The sequence below is a fragment of the Pan paniscus genome, chromosome 23 (genome assembly GCF_029289425.2).
Source record: "Pan paniscus chromosome 23, NHGRI_mPanPan1-v2.0_pri, whole genome shotgun sequence".
NCBI lineage: Eukaryota > Metazoa > Chordata > Mammalia > Primates > Hominidae > Pan > Pan paniscus.
The window spans coordinates 30457388-30479303 of record NC_085927.1 but is presented as its reverse complement, the minus strand read 5'-3'; the positions used below and the strand labels follow the sequence as shown (position 1 = coordinate 30479303).

At 47.7% G+C, this 21916-nt stretch overlaps 1 protein-coding gene across 6 annotated transcripts in view; it reads left to right on the top strand.

Annotated features, from left to right (window-relative positions):
- The window catches only part of PI4KA (phosphatidylinositol 4-kinase alpha), a 151023-nt gene that overhangs the window by 85960 nt on the left and 43147 nt on the right, over window positions 1–21916 (top strand). For all 6 annotated transcript variants that reach the window (XM_034948745.4, XM_034948743.4, XM_034948744.3 and 3 more), the window contains 8 exons: window positions 7150–7258; window positions 7607–7743; window positions 7893–8026; window positions 11458–11540; window positions 19653–19723; window positions 19806–19930; window positions 21099–21180; window positions 21478–21561. In XM_034948745.4, coding sequence (XP_034804636.2) covers window positions 7150–7258; window positions 7607–7743; window positions 7893–8026; window positions 11458–11540; window positions 19653–19723; window positions 19806–19930; window positions 21099–21180; window positions 21478–21561 — 825 coding nt within the window. The remainder of the gene's footprint in view (window positions 1–7149; window positions 7259–7606; window positions 7744–7892; window positions 8027–11457; window positions 11541–19652; window positions 19724–19805; window positions 19931–21098; window positions 21181–21477; window positions 21562–21916) is intronic.

Below are 21916 nucleotides of genomic sequence, written 5' to 3'. Positions count from 1 at the left end.
CTGCCTCAGCCTTGCAAAGTGCTGGGATTACAGGCATGAGTCACTGTGCCCGGCCTTATGATAATTTGTTTTTTAATTTGTGTTTTAAATTTTATGATCTAAAAAGTTTTAAGAATATTCTGGATTGTCTGGAAGATCAGCTTATCACAGAGACTGCTCCTCGAGAGCGTGTTTGGGAGTGTCGGCACCCAGAGTCTATCTGAAGAGAGAATGTGACTCCTAGGAGAATCTGCGGGTGTGCAAGGGGCCCATGGGGGTGTCTGTGCATTGCTCCGTTTGAGAAATTCCAGAGTGTAAAGGTCCATTGTGTTCAGGACACAGACTGGTGGTTGTGTTTGAGTCTGATTTTGCACTCTAGCTTTTGTCAGAGCTGTCTTCTCAGAGCCTTCATCTGTCACATACAATACTGAGTCTTCAGCGTGGCACCACAGGCAGAGGCTGCTGTCTGTGCCCACACTCCTCGTGGGCCCACCTCCCTCATTCTCTGTCTTGTTCTCACACATGCCAAGCCCGGCCCCAGCACAGCCCTGGCACTTGCTATTCTTTCTGCCCAGGGCACCATCCCTGCAGACCAGCAGGTGGCCGCTGCTCTCATTGTTCGCTCTTGGTTTCACCAAGGCGTCACCAGCCACCCTGGCTGAAATTGCCCCTTGGCCTCCAGCTCTCAGTATTCTGCTCTCTGAAATGAGGGTGACAGTTACACCTACTGCATGAGGTTGTTGTGAAAATTAAATGAGATACATTAATTTATCTCATTAATTAAATGAGGAAATTAAATGAGATAATGAATGTGTGGAAAGCACATAGAGTGGTGCCTGGCATTCAGAAAATGTTAGTCCTCATCATTTCATGGTATTACATATTTATTCACAGAAATGGTCTGGGAGGGGACACAGCATTCATTTTTCATTCTATGTACTTCTTTGTTTGACCTTTTTCTATGTGTATGTATTACTTTTGTTATTTTTAAAGCCAGTACCGGCCAGGTGTGGTGGCTCACACCTGTAATCCCAGCACTTTGAGAGGCCAAGGCGGGTGGATCACTTGAGGTCAGGAGTTCAAGACCAGCCTGACCAACATGGTAAAACCCCATCCCTACTAAAAATACAAAAATTAGCTGGGTGTGGTGGCACACATCTGTAGTCCCAGCTACTCGGGAGGCTGAGGCAGGACAATCGCTTGAACCTGGGAGGTGAAGGTTGCAGTGAGCCGAGTTCATGTCACTGTACTCCAGCCTGGGTGACAGAGTGAGACTCTGTCTAAATAAATAAATAAATAAATAAGCCAATATATTTCCTATCTATCTAGATTTCTGATCATGTAACCCACTATTGGAAAAATTTGATTTCAGTCCCTCTTGACATTGACATTTTTCAGTCATTTTCCCATTTAGTGGTAACAGCTTGTGTATGGCTTTTTTTTTTTTTTTTTTTTTTTTTGAGACGGAGTCTCGCTCTGTCGCCCAGGCTGGAGTGCAGTGGCGCAATCTCAGCTCACTGCAAGCTCCGCCTCCCGGGTTCACGCCATTCTCCTGCCTCAGCCTTCCTAGTAGCTGGGACTACAGGTGCCCACCACCACGTCTGGCTAATGTTTTGTATTTTTAGTAGAGACGGGTTTCACCATGCTGGCCAGGCTGGTCTTGAACTCCTAACCTCATGATCCGCCCGCATCGGCCTCCCAAAGTGCTGGGATTACAGGCGTGAGCCACCACAGCTTGTGTATGGCTTTAGCCCCCACTGTAGAGCAGTACCTCCTGTCACACATACTCCATTGTTCTTTTGCAGTTTCAAGGTTTGTCTTATGGCTAGATATTTTTTCCAACTTGGAAAAAAATTTTTTTAGTTAGAAAAAAGCGGGGTCTCACTATGTTGGCCAAGATGGTCTTGAGCGTCTGGCTTCAAGCAGTCTTCCCACCTTGACCTCCCAAAGAGCTGGGAAGACAGGCGTGAACTACCTCATCCAGACTTTTCCATCTTTTAACATGAAATTCTAAAAATATACAGAGGGGTCAGGCACGGTGGCTCATGCCTATCATCCCAGCACTTTGGGAGGCTGAGGCAGGAGGATCACTAAAGTTTGGAAAACTTTTTCTTTTGAAATAACTTCAAACTTTCAAAAAAGTTGAAAGAATAGTGTAGTAGAACAACTCCTGTATACCCGTACCCAGATTTACCAGGTTTAAAATTTTGGAACCTTTGCCCTGTCGTGTGTGTGTGTGTGTGTGTGTGTGTGTGTGTGTGTGTGTGTGTGTGACCAGCTTGGGCAACATAGCAAAACCGATCTCTCTCTCTCTCTCTTTTTTTTTTTTGAGACGGAGTTTTTGCTCTGTTGCCCAGGCTGGAGTGCAGTGGCTCAATCTTAGCTTGCTGCAACCTCTGCCTCCTGGGTTCAAGCGATTCTCCTGCCTCAGCCTCCCAAGTAGCTGGGATTACAGGCGCCTGCCATCATGCCTGGCTAATTTTTGTGTTTTTAGTAGAGACAGGGTTTTACCATGTTGCCCAGGCTGGTCTTGAACTCCTGACCTCAGATGATCTGCCCGCCTCAGCCTCCCAAAGTGCTAGGATTACAGGCATGAGCCACTGCGCCCGGCTAGCAAAACCCATCTCTACCAAAAAAAACAAAAAAACAAAAAAACAAAAAAAAAACTGGGCCATGATGCTGCACACCTGTAGTCCCAGCTGCTCAGGAGGCTGAGGCAGAAGGATCACTTGAGCATGTACAGTGAGCTATGATTGTACCCCCTACTCCAGTGTGGTCGACAGAGTGAGACCCTGTCTCTAAAAAAAATATGTATACATACACAGAGAAATTGGAATAATTGAATACTAAGTATCCATACACCCACAACCTAGGTAGAATAGTTAATATTTTTCCATATCCACTTAAAGACATCACTCACTTCTGCCCTGGGCACTAGCACCAGTGTTTCTTCCATGGACGGGTCTCTGCCCTGTGGTGTGCTACCATCACTCCTGGGAAGATCACAAGCCTCACATATATCACATGTCTAGTCCAAGTCAGATTACTCTATGACTTCAAACATGTATTTTATGGGTTTTTAATTTTTATCTGGTCAGGGTTTCATGTGTTTCATTTGACTGTTATATCTCTTTAGAATCCTTTATCTATTTCAGTCTTCCCACTTCCCCCCTGACCTTGATTTTTTTTTTTTTTTTTGAAATGGAGTCTCGCTCTGTCACCCAGGCTGCAGTGCAGTGGCGCAGTCTTGACTCACTGCAACCTCGGCCTCCCGGTTTCAAGCGATTCTCCTGCTTCAGCCTCCCGAGTACCTGGGACTACAGGTGCGTGCCACCACGCCTGGCTAATTTTTTGTATTTTTAGTAGAGATGGGGTTTTACCGTGTTAGCCAGGCTGATCTCGATCTCCTGACCTCCTGATCTGCCTGTCTTGGCCTCCCAAAGTGCTGGGATTACAGGCGTGAGCCACCACACCTGGCCTGACCTTGATACTTCTTAGGAGTGAGCAGATCTCCTTTCTGGAGACTAGAGCAGTCTCAGCCAAGACAGTGGCCAGCAGGCTCGGAGAAGTCAGAGAGCAGGGAGAACCCACAGAGCCACTTTCAAGCCGACGTCCTCAAGAGGGAGCCAAGAAGTTCACAGGGTCAGGAGTAGGATCCCAAATCAAAGATAGAGTCCACTTACTTCCTCTTTTCTGTGTCAAAACCACTTTGAACTTCCCAGCCACGTGGAGCTACTGTTCTCATTGAGAGGGAAGCATTCTAGAAGCGCAACCCTTTCCATAACCACCAAAGTCTAGTTCTCTTTAGAAGGTACCAGAACCTCTTAGCCACATAGGCCTTGAATTCTGTAGTCTGGAAACCCCTTCATATCTCCACCATCACTTGGGACCTTATCCTGGGAGGCCGATCACTTCAGAGACAGTCAGTCCCACAGTTGCGTGTTCTTACTGTCACTGTCCTTGGCCACTAGCTGAACTGGAAGCCCCTTGTCAACTGTCCTTTTGTGGCCACATCCTGTGTGGCTCTAGATTTCCTGCCCTGTGTCGCTTCCGTCTGCTGCTGCCCTCCACACAGCCCTCTCCAAAGTGCCCCACCTCCTCAGCACCTACCCAGAGCCCGCCCTGCACCCCCAGGTCTTGGCCCACTCTTCCCAAGGACACAGTGCCCTGGTGGCTCTCAAGCAGAGGTGTGGAGCCTTCTTCCACACAGGTTGCCAAGCCCTGGACCGGCACCTGCACCCTCCCTTTGATTGTAAAAGGAACATGTTGATGGAAGAGCTCCAGGAAATATAGACATTAAAGAAGAAGAGTGAGATCCCTAGCAACCCAGAAATAATATGTGGCTGCTTTTTCCCATCTTTGTTCTATATGTATATATTTAGATTTTTTAAAATCTATAACATATTATTTATACGTTTTGGATTTTTTTCACTTGACATATTGTGAGTTCTACATGTGTCACCAAATAGTCTTAGAAAATATGATTCTTGGCTGAGTGTGGTGGCTCACGCCTGTAATTCCAGCACCTGGGGAGGCCAACACGGGAGGATCTCTTGAACCTAGGAGTTTAATACCACCCTGGGCAACATAGTGAGAGCCTTTCTCTACAAAAAAATGTAAAAAGTCAGTAAGGTGTCTGTTTGTATGAAAAAAAGAAAAACAATAATAATAATAATAATTATTATTATTAAGCCAGGCATTGGCCACCACCCCATCTGGGAAGTGAGTAAGTAGCACCTCTGTCTGGCCGCCGCACCGTCTGGGAATTGAGGAACGCCTTTGCCTAGCTGCCGTGCAGCCCTGCAAGTGTGAAGTGGCAGCCTTGCGTGTGATCTTTCTCCCCTCCCCAAGTTTGCATTTTTGACATTAAAGTTTACTTTTAAATTAAAAATTTTGAATTGGGAAAAAAAAAAAATAATAATAATTAGGCCAGGTGTGGTGGCTCACACCTGTAATCCCAGGACTTTAGGAGGCTGAGGCAGGCAGATCACTTGAGGTCAGGAGTTTGAGACCAGCCTGGCCAACATGGTGAAACCGCATCTCTACTAAAAATACAAAAATTAGCTGAGCATAGTGGTGCATGCCCGTAGTCCCAGCTACTCAGGAGGCTGAGGCAGGAGAATTGCTTTAACCTGGGAGGCAAAGGTTGCAGTGAGCTGAGGTTGTGCCTCGGCACTCCAGCCTGGGCGACAGAGCAAGACTCCATCTCAAAAAGTATAAATAAAATAATAATTAGCTGGACATGGTGGAGCACACCTGTCCTCCCTGCTACTGGGAAGGCTGAGGTGGGAGGATCACTTGAGCCTGGGAGATCGAGGTCAGTGCTGCAGTGATGATTGTGCCACTGCACTCCAGCCTGGGTAACAGAGTGAGACCCTATCTCAAAAATAATTAATTTATTATACTTTTTTTTTTTTTTGAGACAGAGTCTTGCTCTGTCGCCCAGGCTAGAGTGCAGTAGCGCCATCTTGGCTCACTGCAAGCTCCACCTCCCAGGTTCATGCCATTCTCCTGCCTCAGCCTCCTGAGTAGCTGGGACTATAGGCGCCCGCCACCACGCCCGGCTAATGTTTTTGTATTTTTTAGTAGAGACAGGGTTTCACCCTGTTAGCCAGAATGGTCTTGATCTCCTGACCTCGTGATCCACCTGCCTCAGCCTCCCAAAGTGCTGGGATTACAGGCAAAAGCCACTGTGCCCGGCCAATTTATTATACTTTTAATATACCATTACTTATTTAAATGTCCCTTTCAGGTAGACATCTAGTGTGTTTCTATTTATTTTGCTGTTACAACATTTTTGTGCCTAAATCAGCTTTTTAAAATTTTTTGGATAGATTTCTCAGGGATGGGATTTTGGGTGAAATATGTGGGGATATTTAGAATTTCTGATGCATATTACCAAATTGCTTTCAAAGAAGTGTTGTGACAGTTTACAGTCCTGCCTGCTGTGCATGATGTGTCACAGCCCATCCCATTGTTCCCTCCTTGCCTCAAGAGATGGTGTCTTCATCTCTTCCACCTCTCTCCCTGGCCCAGTGCCTGGCCCATACCAGGTGCTCATAAGTGTTTGGGGGTAGCGAAGCCCCCGCTTACCACAGGCTCAACATCACTGATGGGAGCTCAACATCCACTGGGGGGTCTGTAAGGATCAGCCTGTCCAGCTGGGCATCGTGCACAAGTTAAACCTTTTGGTTTTTTGAGATGGAGTTTCGCCCTTGTTGCCCAGGCTGGAGTGCAATGGTGCGATCTTGGCTCACTGCAACCTCTGTCTCCTGGGTTCAAGCAGTTCTCCTGCCTCAATCTCCCGAGTAGCTAGGATTACAGGTGCCTGCCACCACGCCCAGCTAATTTTTTGTATTTTTAGTAGAGATGGGGTTTCACCATGTTGGCCAGGCTGGTCTTGAACTCCTGACCTCAGGTGATCTGCCCACCTCGGCCTCCCAAAGTGTTGGGATTACAGGCGTGAGCCACCGTGCCTGGCCAAGTTTAGCCGTTTATACCACTAATGAGTCTCTCCCTGCTTCCCCCCAGCATCTGGAGCAGGAACACAAGGACAATAGCCCCTCACCTGCACCCAAGCAACTCTGCTTTACCTGTTACATATATGGGGATTCTGCTGAAGATTACTGTTTGGAAAATTTGTGCTGCCTGGCCCATGAGAGTTCTTGTGCTCTCCCTGCCTCCCCAGTGGCATCCCTTCCTCAAGCTCTGGCTCGCATCCATTGTTTGCCTTTCCTGAGCATTTGTTACCCTCCACAGTGCCAGGCTTAGGACCTAATGCTCTTGTGGCTGGACAGGCTGCCTTCTCTTCTTTCCTGGCTAAGTTTTCCTCAAATGTTAACTCTGAGACCCATGACACTTTCTCTGGGAACTCCACCCCACTGTAACTGTTGCTCACCTGCCTCCAAACTAGACAGGAAGTCCTTCAAGTGCAGGAACAGGGCTTTTTCCTCCCTGGCACAGCACCTGGTGCACACTAGGGACTCAGTAAATGAATGGATGGACAATGCTTATTGGCAAAATTATCACTGCTCAGTGTGCCTTTTCCTACCCAGTCTGAGTTTCTGAGAATGCTCTTAGAGAATGAATCTCTGGTTGATTTTACACCTACAGGGCTTAGGGTTTCCTCAGCAAATAACCTCCTTTCTCCCTCTCTTCTTGGCACATCAGCTCACCCGACGACTGCCACCCATCAAAGAAGCTAAGCCTCGGTTACAGAAGCTCTTCCGAGACTTCTGGCTGTATTCCGTTCTGATGGGATTCGCTGTGGAGGGCTCAGGTAGGGGGATCATCTCTCTCCCGGGGAAGACGGAGTGCAGAGTGAAGGTAAAGGTGAGGTCAGAGCCCACGTAATTATGAATGTGAGCATGTTTAAATGAGTCCACATGCAGCTGCTTCTTTCTGCAAGTATTAGCAAGTGTTACTGTCCCCAGATGTAGTTTAGGGTGCTGAGAATGCCATACACCTTAGGAAAAGTCTGTCCAAGTCAGGTAACAGACTTCGTTTCTGTGCCTAGTTTTTGGGATAATTGTCTCAAAGGACCCATGACTATAGAAATTGTCAGTCAACCTCACTGCAGTGCTTTCTGACCAAGGTGATTTCCTCATTTATGTTTACTTTATTGCAGGACTCTGGCCAGAGGAATGGTACGAGGGGGTCTGTGAAATAGCCACTAAGTCCCCCTTGCTCACCTTTCCCAGCAAGGAGCCACTGCGGTCCGTCCTCCAGTATAACTCAGCCATGAAGAATGACACGGTCACCCCCGTAAGGATTCACATCTCATTTTTACCATGCTCTCTGTGCCAATTAGGGCAGATCTTTTCATTGTCATTATTAATACATGTTGCCAGCCACTGGGACCTGTTTGTCCTGGGGGGTGCCCCATGAGCCCTCGGATGTTTCTCTCCCTCCAGGCTGAGCTGAGTGAGCTCCGCAGCACTATCATCAACCTGCTGGACCCGCCTCCCGAGGTGTCCGCACTCATCAACAAGCTGGACTTCGCCATGTCCACCTACCTCCTCTCTGTGTACCGGCTGGAGTACATGAGGTACACGTGCCTTCACCACCATGCACATGCACATCCACATTTGAGCAGGGTTTTCATTTTTGTGCCCTCATAAGCATGAGACTTTTTTCAACTTCTCCCAAGACATGCAAACTTTCTGAAAAACCAAGCAAAAACACCCTCTACTTTTCTCGTATGCCCCTCCTTCATGACCACCAGACACCACGTCTAGTAACACCTCCCAGTATCTAAGCTCCGCATCATCTTCTCTCTGATAGGAAACAGGCTTCTGAGCAGTTGCAGTCAGTGTTGTGAACTCAGCCCACGGACTGAGCGAGGCCCTTCTGAGGACCCAGCCTCGCTGAGTGCGTGTCTAGGACACTCACTGAGCTGTTTCCCAGGACCACGGTTGAGTACAAACAGCAAATGTGACATGGGGTGGGGCCGGCTCCAAAACAGTCCTGCATGTGGCCCGATGCTCAGGACACATCTGTGGCCACAGCAGTCCTAACAGTGGTAGTGACACTTAGGATATACAGCTGTTATCATGTTGACCTCAGAAGTAAGCTTGGATTGAGTGCCTGTGCTGTACCAGGTACTGTGCTGCATTACACATGTTTACGCACTCCCCGACAAGCTTGTGAGGTAGGCAGTGTTATACAGACCCACTGTGCTGAGGCCTCAGGCGCCCTGGGACAGCAGCTGAGTACATTGGCTACAAAATGATGATTCCTGTTGTCAAGAAAAGGTCAAATTACACTCAGCTTAAGTCAGGGGAGGGATGCAAATAAGTCGTAGAATAATTTCTTTCCCAAATGATTTGAAAAAGAAAGTGTTCCTGAAAGAAAGGCTATTTGGAAAACACTATTTTAGCCTTTCATTGTTGCCACCAACCCTCTAGTAAAATAGTCCTTGAAAGCTCAATACATAAAAGAAAGGCAGAGTGCTTTGGTTGCATGGGAATGCACCCTACCCTCCTGCTCAGTCTCCTCCTCCCTGCCCTCAGCCCAGGGCTCCACACAGAGCCAAATGTGGAAATCAGTGACGCATTCTCCCCAAGTCCCACAGAGCCAAGGGAGTGTTGACTTTGTTCTTTTTTCATTGTAAGTGTCTTTTATTTTGGCCGGATGTGGTGGCTCACACCTGTAACCCCAGCACTTCAGGAGGCCAAGGCGAGTGGATCACCTGAGGTCAGTAGTTCGAGACCAGCCTGGCCAACGTGGTGAAACCCCGTCTCTACTAAAAATACAAAAATTAGCCAGATGTGGTGGCGGGTGCCTATAGTCCCAGCTACTCAGGAGGCTGAGGCAGGAGAATGGCATGAACCCAGGAGGTGGAGCTTGTAGTGAGCCGAGATCGCGCCACTGCACTCCAGCCTGGGCGACAGAGCGAGACTCCGTCTCAAAAAAAAAAAAAAAAAAAAAGAACATTGCACAAAAATGGCTAGGCACGGCCGGTTGCAGTGGCTCACGCCTGTCATCCCAACACTTTGGGAGGCCGAGGCAGGCAGATCATGAAGTCAGGAGTTCGAGACCAGTCTGACCAACATGGTGAAACCCCGTCTCTACTAAAAATATAAAAATTAGCTGGACGTGGTGGTGCATGCCTGTAGTCCCAGCTACTGAGGAGGCTGAGGCAGGAGAATTGCTTGACCCAGGAGGTGGAGGTTGCAGTGAGCCAAGATGGTGCCACTGCACTGCAGCCTGGGCGACAGAGTGAGACTCTGTCTCAAAAAAACAAATGGCTAATCCCAGCATTTTGAGGGGTGGGAGGATCACTTGAGCCCGGAAGTTTTGAGCTTCTGCAACAGAGCAAGAACTTGTCTCTAACCCCCACCTGCCCCCCCAAAAAAAGCAAAAAAACATAGCCAGTTGTGGTGGCACATGCCTGTAGTCCCAGCTACTCAGGAGACTGAGGCAAGAGGGTTGCTTAAGCCTAGGAGGTTGAGCCTGCAGTGAGCTATGATCAAACCACTGCACTCCAGCCTGGGCAAAAGACCCTGTCTTATAAAAACAAAACATTTATACAAAATCTTGCAAAATAAGTAGAGAGGGAAAAAACACTGACTTCACTGTCATCCCCTATAGCCTGTTAGTATAGCTGTTTGTAGTCTTTTTTCTAAACAATGTATTTTCAAAGAAAAAACAGCCAAAACAAAACAAGCCAGACCCAAACAGAGCAAAAACATGGCTTTCATCCCAGCATGTATGGCTAGAAGAGGTATCTCCAGACCCTCTCAACCTCATGTGGTTTGAAGGCAGAGCTACCTCTGCCTTTCCCATGAGTATGCCCCTGAGTAGTTTTCTCAGGTTCTCAGGACGGGCTCTTAACTGGCAGAGGAAGACTCTAAGACGCAGCCCATAGCAGCTCCTGTGAGCCCACCTTCCACCTCGGGCTGCCTACCAGGCCCTTGAGAGCACTCTGTTAGCATAGAGAGGCAACCTCAAAGCCTTTATTCAGGAACCTGGCTTAGGTTCCCAGCCACTGGGTATTGAGAGAGCTTTAAAACCACAAAGTGGAGAATTTGGGAAATCAAGTTAAAGGTGTGTGCACATGCACACTCGAATGCGTGTGCTGAAAGTCACCTGGCCTGCCCTCCTGAGGCTTAACTCTTGACAGGTTGGTGCAGAGGCCAAAAGACATGGCCTGCCGAGCCGCTGCTGCCTTAGTGGAGCCCCTGGAACTCTGAACAGCCCTTCACAGCACCCATGGGACAAGTGCATGCGCTTTTTCCTTTTTCTCCCTTTCCCCCTGAGGTTAAAGATATTTTTTTACCATAAAAGAAAAATGTACAGAGTGCATAAAACAAAAAAGAGAAGAGAAAACACTGGAATAGTACAGAAGATACTAAAGATGAAAAAATACAGGTATCACTTTTGTAGACGTGAATACCTCATTTCTACTATCCTACTGTTAATGGCCTCTTAATTTTCCTCTAGAAATTTTCTGTGCATAGGCAAGCATGCATAGCCTACACATACACATGCAAAGACAGGCCTTTAGGAAACCTGTAAGTGGGGTCATGCTGGACATGTGTTCCCTGCACCTTGCTTTTTTCTGTTAATAGTATGTCTCAGACTTTTTTTGTAACAGCTCACATAGAGAGCTGCCTCTCGTTTGGTGGCTGCATGATGTGTCATCGAATGGGTATGCTTTGGCTTATCTGCCCAGTCTCCTGTTGGTGAGCATTCAGAGTCTTTCCATTTTGGATAATGCAGTCAGTGCTGTTAGGAGAATCCTTGTGCATGTAACCCTTAAGATATATCCTAATGGTGGGGCTGCTGGAGTGAAAAATATGGGAATGTGTAATAGATGGTGCACATCACCCTCCAAAAAGTCCACGTCAGTGCGCACCCTTATGAATGACAGAGGGCAAATGTTCTTCACATCCTTACCACTTATGGGCAGTGTCAAATCTGTGATAGGGAGGGCCCAGATTTTTCAAAATTTATTTAAAGCTGTTTTCTTCTTAGGGTACTGCGTTCAACAGATCCTGATCGCTTCCAGGTAATGTTCTGCTACTTTGAGGATAAAGCTATTCAGAAAGACAAATCTGGTAAGCTCATTATTATGGTGCTTTCATGATGAATTGAGCTTTAATAGGGTAAAAAGGAGTACTACTTCCTCTTTTCTGTCTACATGTAGAAAATGTTTTATGAAGTTAAATATTGCATGAGAAAGATCAGTATAAAACATATAGCCTTCAAATATACGCCTTAATGGTTCTACTGCTGGTGCAAGGGCGCCGAACAGAAGGATGGTCATTCTAGCCCACTATCTATGCTCAAGTGTGCCCCAGCACTCATCTAGAGGGACCAGGGCTCCTCGGATGGGCACTGATGGACCTGCACCAACTTGCTGTTGCCAGAGAGCAGTCATGGTTTTTAAACGTCAGGAGCAGGAAACACAGTAGTTTGTGCCTGTAGTCCCAAGTTACTTGGGAGGCTGAGTGGGAGGATCGCTTGAGCCCAGGAGTTCAAGATTACAGTGAGCTATGATCATGCCACTTGCATTCCAGATGCAACTTGTCATCAGACCCTGAGTGCACAGAGGGCCTCAGCTGTTACCAGCCCTAGCCCAGGAGACCACCTCCTAGGAAGACAGAGAAATGGTGGAAACTGTAGGAAGGCATAAAAATGTTACAATTATCAAAACCCTATGAAGACAAAGCTAAGATAAGAATAAAAAGGAGAGATGGAAACTGGGAAGGTTACCAGGAGACCCTCTGGATTGATGGAAGTGTCCTCTAGATTGTTTGGGTAGTGGTCCCGTGAGTGTGTACAGTTGTTAAGTCATGGAATTGAGCACATAAGAGCTGTGGATTTTATTATATGCAAATTATACCTTAATTTTTTTAAATTGCAAAAGGCTAATATTAGTTTTACAAAAATGTATTTAGCCAATAAAAAGATATTAAAATAGAGACAACAAAGGAAAAAGTTAAATGCTGCGTATAAGCACTTTTTGGCCAGTTTTAGTGTAAGGGCACTAAGAAGTCTGATTTATAAGGTGTTTAAAATCAAAAATTTTAAATATGCTGAAATGTTAGACCTAAGTTTTAATTAAATGCTTAGAATAATTTGATAATTTTTGTAATTATGATGAAATCATGTTTAAATATGCAAGGGAATTGGGGAGAATCCACAAATTTTGATTAACTGTATGAATAAATTCTTTGAGGCATGCTTATTGATAAATTCTTGAGATTGACAAATTTAGTATTAATGAAGTACAACTAACAGTGTGTAGTCCTTTCCGCACCAGAAGCCTTTGATAGGTTGGTGAATCTATCAACTTGTTCTTGCTTATGGAGAAATTATTTCCGATACTTCTTGTACCATTTTTTCTTTTGTTGAAAAATCAGGCTGGGCACAGTGGCTCACAGCTGTAATCCCAGCACTTTGGGAAGCTGAGGCAGGTAGATCACCTGAGGTCAGGAGTTTGAGACCAGCCTGGCCAACATGGTGAAACCCCATCTCTACTAAAAATAAAAAAATTGGCTGGGTGCGGTGGCTCACGCTTGTAATCCCAGCACTTTGAGAGGCCGAGGCAGGTGGATCACAAGGTCAAGAGATCAAGACCATCCTGGCTAACACGGTGAAACCCTGTCTCTACTAAAAATACAAAAAATTAGCCGGGCGTGGTGGCCTGTGCCTGTAGTCCCAGCTACTTGGGAGGCTGAGACAGGAGAATGGCATGAACCCGGGAGGTGGAGCTTGCAGTGAGTGGAGGTCACGCAACTGAACTCCAGCCTGGGTGACAGAGTGAGACTCTGTCTCAAAAATAAATAAATAAGCCGAGCGTGGTGGTGCACGCCTGTAGTCCCAGCTGCTCGGGAGGCTGAGGCAGGAGAATTGCTTGAACCTGGGAGACGGAGGTTGAGGTGAGCTGAGATTGTGCCTCAGCACTCCATCCTGGGTGACAGAGAGACTCTGTCTCAAAAAAAAAAAAAAAAAAAAAAAAAAGAAAAGAAAAGAAAAAGAAAAATCAATGCTTCAAGAGATGTTTTTTAAAAATCACCCCAGGCCAGGTGCAGTGGCTTACGCCTGTAATCCCAATACTTTGGGAGGCCAACCCAAGTGGATTACTTGAGGCCAGGAGTTTAAGACCAGCCTGGGCTACATAGCAATACCCCATCTGTACAAAAAATATAATTAGCTGGGCATGGTGGAACATGCCTGTCGTCCTAGCTAGTCTGGGGGCTGAGGCAGGGGGATCCCTTGAGCCCAGTTCAAGGTTGGAGTGAGCCAGGATCGCACCACTGCACTCCAGCCTAGGTGACGGAGCAAGACCCTGTCTCTTAAAAAACAAACAAACAAAAAAATGCCCCAGGGGCTCTGAGATACTGCTTCAGGTAAGACTCTTCTAGTAAGTCCTTTGTGGAGCACTTCACACTGCTGTACAACAGTCAGGAAGTCAGGTGCATGAATTTATTTTTGCAGCTGGGAGCTGGTGGAGTTGGCAAGGAAAGACTGTGAGGGTTCTGGAAGCTCCCCTTTCTGGCAGTAAGGAGGGGATTGGAGTGAGCAAGGAGCCCATTTGAGGCCAGGGATGGGAGGTGCAGGCAGGCAGTTTCTACAGAGAAGCCTCTTCCAGAGGGGATGTAGACACAGGGCGGGGTGGGGGCCACATTCAGAGAGTCTCACACACATGCCCCAGGACCACTTGGGGCTATAAGAGAGATGCTGTCAAGCTCTGGCTGAACTGTTCATTGATCTGTTCCCCTCATCCGTCCACCTTGCATTTGTCCATGTAGCAGCAGATTTTGTGCTAAGTTTTGTGCTAGACCAGGGCTGTCCAATTTTTTGGCTTCCTTGAGCCACATTGGAAGAAAAAGAATTGTCTTGGGCCACACATAAAACATACTAACACTAACGATAGCTAATGAGCAAAAAAAAAAAAAAAAAAAGAAAAGAAAGAAAAATCACACACAAAAAATCTTATAATATTTTAAGACATTTAAGACACAGAATCTCATGATTTTTTTTTTTTTTTTTTGAGACAGAGTCTTGCTCTGTTGCCCAAGCTGGAGTGCAGTGGAACGATCTCAGCTCACTGCAAGCTCCGCCTCCCAGGTTCATGCCATTCTTCTGCCTCAGCCTCCCAAGTAGCTGGGACTACAGGCGCCCACCACGCCTGGCTAATTTTTTGTATTTTTAGTAGAGACGGGGTTTCACTGTGTTAGCCAGAATGGTCTCGATCTCCTGACCTCGTGATCCGCCCGCCTCGGCCTCCCAAAGTGCAGGGATTACAGGCGCCCGGCCCAGAATCTCATAATGTTTAAGTTTACAAATTTGTGTTGGGCCACATTCAAAGCCGTCCTGGGCTGTGTGTGGACTGCGGATTGGAAAAGCTTGTGCTAGACAATTGGCCCACCCTGCGATTCTCTGGTCCTAGGAGAGAGACTAAGCAACAACAAAATTGAAACTGCCAGCCTCTAGAAGAATTAAGCACCTAGCACATTATTCAGACAAGACCTGAGGAGACAAAAAAAGGAAGAAAAAGGCTGGGTGCGGTAGCTCACGCCTGTAATCCCAGCACTCTGGGAGGCTGAAGTGGGTGGATCACTTGATGTCAGGAGTTTGAGACCAGCCTGGCCAACATGGTGAAACCCCATCTCTACTAAAAATACAAAAATTAGCCAGGTGCAGTGGCGTGTGCCTGTAGTCCTGGCTACTTGGGAGGCCAAGGCAGGAGAATCACTTGAACCTGGGAGGCAGAGGTTGCAGTGAGCTGAGATCACACCACACACTCCAGCCTGGGAGACAGAGTGAAACTCCATCTCAAAAAAAAAAAAGGAAGGAGAACCTAGCAGATTTTGCCAGCCTTCTAGAGAATATTCATAAACCGAATCAGATCCCTTTCTGAAGTGAGATGTCTCATTCGCCCTTCTCTCTGAGCTCTGTTTTTCTGTTCCTGTGACATCAGAGGACGTTAAATTGTTCCGGAGGACTGATTGTTCCTCCTCACCTTAATTCAAAATAAAGCGATTTTCATTTTTGCAGTACATTGTACTCTTCCACATGGTTTCAAACTGATTATTTTTGTTCTGAGCGTGGCACTTAGCCAGTAAATGTACAGCTATTGAGTGTATATCCCTCTTATATTTTTCCTCTAAAACATGAAAGATAAGAAGGAAATGTCTTTGGAGACATATATTATTCTTGAATTTTCAGAACCTACCAGGAGGAGAGGGTATATGAAATATCTAGCAGCCCCACTAAAGTGGAGACTTCTGCCTCCTCTCTGCAGGTATAAGATGAGCCTCTGTTATGTTCTCAGCTGCACAGGAACGTGAGGGCAGGAGCCTGCTGCTCACCTGCCCACCATCCTGTGAGTCAGTTCACCAGTAATCCAGAGCTAAACTAAGGGGTTAAGAGGAGAGTGGCCTTTTTAAAGTAAAAATCTTACTTACCTTAGGGCCGGGTGTGGTAGCTCACACCTGTAATCTCAGCACTTTGGGAGCCGAGGTGGGTGGATCACTTGAGGTCAGGAGTTTGAGACCAGCCTGGCCAACATGATGAAACCCATCTCTACTAAAAATACAAAAATTAGCTGGGTGTGGTGGCAGGTGACTGTAATCCCAGCTACTTGGGAAGCTGAGGCAGGAGAATCACTTGAACCTGGGAGGCAGAGGTTGGAGTGAGCCAAGATCACACCACTGCGCTCCAGCCTGGGCAACAGAGCAAGACTACATCTCAAAAAAAAATTTTTTTTTAATCTCCTTAGATGCTACTACATGACATTGATTGGCATCTGATGACTATCTGATTATCAGGAATTTACAGTTTCAGTTTCCAAAGAACTATATGAAAAAACTATTATACTAGGCCAGGTGTGGTGGCTCACGCCTGTAATCCCAGCACTTTGGGAGGCCAAGGCGGGTGGATCACTTGAGGTCAGGAGTTTGAGACCAGCCTGACCAACACGGAGAAACCCCATCTCTACTGAAAATACAAAATTAGCCCTGCATGGTGGCGCATGCCTGTAATCCCACCTACTCGGGAGGCTGGGACAGGAGAATTGCTTGAATCTGGGAATGCAGCCTGTCGGAGGTTGCAGTGAGCTGAGATCGCGCCACTGCACTCCAGCCTGGGCGACGAGCGAAACTCCGTCTCAAAAAATTAAAAAAAAAAAAACAACTATTATACTAAACACATGGCCCAAAATAAGATTTCACCCACCCAACCCAGCCTCTTAAGAAAGCAGCCTCTCACTACCCTTGAGCATCTGTCCAGGTCACACTGATAACTTTTCAAATTGCTGTGGTCCGGCTTACCCTCATAACAGATAGCTACGAAAGGCCTCTTTATGTCTCAGGCTTCATGCTGGGTGTGAGGTGCCAAGCTGATAGCACCTGCCTTGTCTCTCTGCCTGGAGGCAGAGGGCAGACCCGGCATGTAGTCATGCAAATTAAAAACACTGGATAGAGAAACAGCATTATGGAGTGTGAATTGGCATTTTATTACAGTTTCTTCATCTGCACTGTGATGATCACTGTGTTCTGTTGCTTTTTTTCTTTTTCTTTTCTTTTTTTTTTTTATGTGACAGTGTGTCGCTCTGTCACCCAGCCTAGAGTGCAGTGGCACAATCTCAGCTCCCTGCAACCTCTACCTCCCAGGCTCAAGTGATTCTCGTGCCCCAGCCTCCCAAGTAGCTGGAATTAACAGGTGTGCACCACCGTGCCCAGCTAATTTTTGTATTTTTAGTAGAGACGGGGTTTCACCATGTTGGCCAGGCTGGTCTCAAACTCCTGACCTCAAGTGATCCACCCGCCTCAGCCTCCCAAAGTGCTGGGATTACAGGCATGAGCCACTGTGCCCAGCCCATTCTGTTGCCTTTTACAGCCTACTTGGCACCTCTGTAACAATGAGCATATCCGGTGCTCAGATCTTGGTTTCTAAATAGTATTCTCCAATAAAAGGAACCAGGGCTCCATGGAGAAATGGTTGATTCTAGGGAGGCCTGTACAGGATGAGCCTGGGGCACCTTGTTACACCAGAAAGTAAGGATACGGCAAGAAAGAAGAAGAAAAGACAAGACATGGGGCCTGTCCGAATGACACAGGAGCCAACCTGAAAGAGCTCCGAGTGGCCAAAGCTGGAATGACGTGAATAGAATAAATGGTATTGGATTATAACCCAACGAATAAACATCCACGGTTCTGTAATGATTAGACTACCGAATAAATAAAAAATGGGGAAAAAGGCTGAACCTTCCTTACAGAATTCCAGTTACTATTAATAAAAATAGAAGAGGCTGGGCACAGTGGCTCATGCCTGTAATCCTAGCATTTTGGGAGGCCAAGGCAGGAGGATTGCTTGAGCCCAGGAGTTCAAGACCAGCCTAGGCAACAAAGCGATACCCTGTCCCTAAAAAATAAATTTTTGTTTTGTTTGAGACGGAGTCTTGCTCTGTCACCCAGGCTGGAGTGCAGTGGCATGATCTCAGCTCACTGCAACCTCTGTCTCCTGGGGTCAAGCGATTCTCCTGCCTCAGCCTCCCGAGTAGCTGGGATTACAGTGGCGCGCTACCATGCCTGGCTAATTTTTGTATTTTTAGTAAAGATGGGGTTTCACCATGTTGGCCAGGCTGGTCTCGAACTCCTGACCTCGTGATCCACCCACCTTGGCCTCTCAAAGTGCTGGGATTATGGGCGTGAGCCACCATGCCTGGCCAACATTTTTTAAAAAGTAGAAAGAATGAGGGAAATAGAAAATTCCTATGACAACCACAGTAACTACTGCAGGCAGAATTCACTCATGGATGCCAAAGTGAAGGGGCAAAATCTTAAAAGACATGATCTCTGCATAACTTCAAAGTATCTTCCCCAAAATATCAATCGCTGTGGTGGCTGTAATTCTCATTCACAAATTTCCTTCAGGAGGTAGCATTTAATTCCTTGGCTCTGAGTGTGGGCTGTCCTTAGTGACTTGCTTCTAAAGAATAGAGAAAGGGGACTGGGCATAGTGGCTCACGCCTGTAATCCTAGCACTTTAGGAGGCCGAGGCAGAAGGATTGCTTGACCCAGGAGTTCAAGACCAGCCTGGGCTACATAGTGAGACTCCCAGTCTCTACAAAAAATAATCAATTAGCTGAGCATCGTGTTGTACATCTGTAATCCCAGCCACCAGGGAGGCTGAGGTGGGAGGATCCCTTGAGCCTGGGAGATCAAGGTTGCAGCTGAGCTATGATCTCACCATTTCACTCCAGACTGGGCAACAAAGTGAGACCCTGTCTCAAAAAAAATAGAAAAAGGGAAAAACGGTAACTCAAACCAAGTGGTCAAGGTTAGCTTCACCAGTAATAAGAGATACTGTTATCACATACCACTTACGTGATGCAGAAAGAGCACATCCAGGCCGGACACGGTGGCTCACGCCTGTAATCCCAGCACTTTGGGAGGCCGAGGCGGGCGGATCACGATGTCAGGAGATCAAGACCATCCTGGCCAATGTGGTGAAACCCCATCTCTACTGAAAATACAAAAAATTAGCCGGGCGTGGTGGTGGGCACCTGTAGTCTCAGCTGCTCAGGAGTCTGAGGCAGGAGAATGGCGTGAACCCAGGAGGCGGAGGTTGCAGTGAGCCAAGATCGCGCCACCGCACTCCAGTCTGGGCAACAGAACGAGATTCAATCTCAAAAAAAAGAGAAAGAAAAAAAGAAAGGGCACATCCACTCTATGGAGTTCTCCCTCAAATCCTGTAACCCTAGTCTTATCATGGGCAAGCATCAGACAAACCTAAATTAGGGGACATTCAACAAAATAACTGTTCTTCAAAAGTGTCAGAGTCACAAAAGACATTGACAGACTGAGGAGTCACCACATATTGGACGGGAGTAGGAGACACAGAGATTAAATGCCACCTGGTGTCCTTGGTCGGATGCTGGAACAGAAGCGAGGCATGTGTGGGAGACCTGGGAAATCCAGACGAAGTCTGAAGTTTAGGTAATAGGATTATATCAATATCTGACTCAGTTTTGACACATCAGCCTGGTTACTGCAGATGTTAAAATCCAGGGAAGCTAGGTGAAGGGTATATGGGAGCTCTGTGCTGTCTTTGCCACTCTCTGTAAGTCTAAAATCATTTCAAAAGAAAATGATTGAAAGTTGCTAGGATTCTCTCTCTGTTGCTGCACCTTATCTGTGGAAACCTTCTCGTTTCAGGGATGATGCAGTGTGTGATTGCAGTCGCGGACAAAGTATTCGATGCCTTCCTGAACATGATGGCGGATAAAGTAAGCCTCTCCAGCATGAATGTGTGTCTGTCTGCTGGAGGCATCTGGGGCACTGCGGTACCTGTTTCTTTTGCATCTCTAGGCCAAGACCAAGGAGAACGAGGAGGAGCTGGAGCGGCACGCTCAGTTCCTGTTGGTGAACTTCAACCACATCCACAAGAGGATAAGGAGGGTGGCAGACAAGTATCTGTCTGGTCTGGTGGATAAGTAAGCTCATTTTCCTGCTAATGTTTTGTGTGTATGTGTATAAACTTCTGTGATTTCAAATGCTGGGAAAAATCATCCTTATATTATTAATCTAGGAAAAAATTGAGTCAGAACGAAAACTCCTAAGGGTGATGCAGCCTCCGTGCAATGTCCGTGAGTTTCCTGCAGAGTCTGAATTTTGGTGCAGAAACTTCTGTTCATTCTGAGCTATCGATGTTACTTACAGCACATTTGCTGGGTGCCACATCCCTGTGTCTCTCAGTCCCACCCACTCTGGCATGACCTGGTGCACCATCTTCTAGCCCAGGGCCCAGCCAGAGGTCCCCTGGTAGAATCAGTATCTTTGGGCTTCTCAGGAACAAAAGCCCACACAGACCCTTCTGTGCTGTACGCTCTTCGTTCTGGGAGCCAAAACAGACCCTGTTGGGACATGTCCCCACACTGATGAGAACTCTCACAGGTGGGCTGGGCCGGCTTCTCCAAGGTGAGAAGGCCAGAGGCAGCAAAACACCCACATGGAGGCTGCCTGCAGCTCCCCAGAGGTATCCAGTGGTTCTGGAGCCTGTTGCAGATACTGTGTGCCTGGTCCAGGCAGCAGCGCCACCAAAGGTGGTCAGGAGCCAGCCAGGGGTCACGAGAACGAGTCCAGCACACACGTGGCGTGTGTCTGAGCTGGGCTTCCTGAGCAGTGGGCCACTGGTGGGTCACAGCTGTGCAGAGACACCTCTCCTTCAGCCCTGGGGCCATCGGAGCCCATGGCCTGTCTTACCCCAGGGTGTCAGGTAGATACTGTTGTTTTCTCCATTATGTGAGAAATAATGGAGAACCCTGGTCAGAAACCAAGAGGATTGCTTTGGGAAGTGAGGGGTGTCCTGGCCAGTGCATAACCAAGGCAGTTGGTGTCAGGTTTATAGCAGGTCACTTGGGACGTGTCTGGCCCTAAGAAGTGGGGCTGGCAGGGGCCTGGGGAGCCTTTCTGACCAGGCGTTGCTCACCTTACTGCAGTGAGCCTGAGGAGGCCAGGCATCCTGCTGCAAAGGCCTCCCGACCTCCTCCTTCAGCTGGCCTGAAGCAGATATGAGCTCGGGCTGGCAGCTGAGGGGGCTCCTAGAAGCAGACCTTCCTTGGAGGTTTGGCTCTTGGTCCTGAGAGCCGGCTCTTGGTGCAGGTTTCCCCACTTGCTCTGGAGCGGGACTGTGCTGAAGACCATGCTGGACATCCTGCAGACCCTGTCTCTGTCACTGAGCGCTGTGAGTATCCCCAGGAGACCTAGGGCCCAAACACCACTTGCTCTACCACTACCCCGCCGGCCCTGTCCGCCCTGTGTTGTGGCATGCTTCTCTGACAATAAGCCTGAACATAATTAATGCTACAGGTGTCGAGTTGGGGGTGAGGGGGCCCAAATCCACCTGGTGTTTTGCAGTAAGTTGCATCAAGTATGGAGGCCTGTCACAGACAGACAGGTGGTGGGTAGGGGTGGCCCATGTGGTTGCTAGTGGCAACTTGGGGAAGGCAGTTTGGAAGAGGGAGTCTTGCTGTGCTTGCAGGATATTCACAAGGATCAGCCTTACTATGACATCCCCGACGCCCCCTACCGGATCACGGTTCCTGACACGTACGAAGCCCGTGAGGTAGGCCCGACACGATCCCCTGCACTAAGGGCCATCTTTACCACAGTTCCCTGAGTATGTCCACGAGATGGTCAACCTGCATGAGCTCACCCAGTCCCCAGCAATTCGAGGTGTGGGTGGTGCTGGCCCCGTCCCCCACTGAGGAGACCAAGCCATTGCCAGGCCCCACCATGTGCAAGGGGAGCCGGCTGCCCCCAGGTCGCTCTGTCTTCCAAGCCCAGCTCTCCCACCTCAGCCATGTTGACTCAGCTGTGTTCTCGGTTTAGCTGCCAAAGAGGTCTTCAGCTACCAGCCAGTTTATAGCCTCTTGAGTCTGCGTCGCACAAGCATGATTTTCAGGTGGACTTCACTTCTC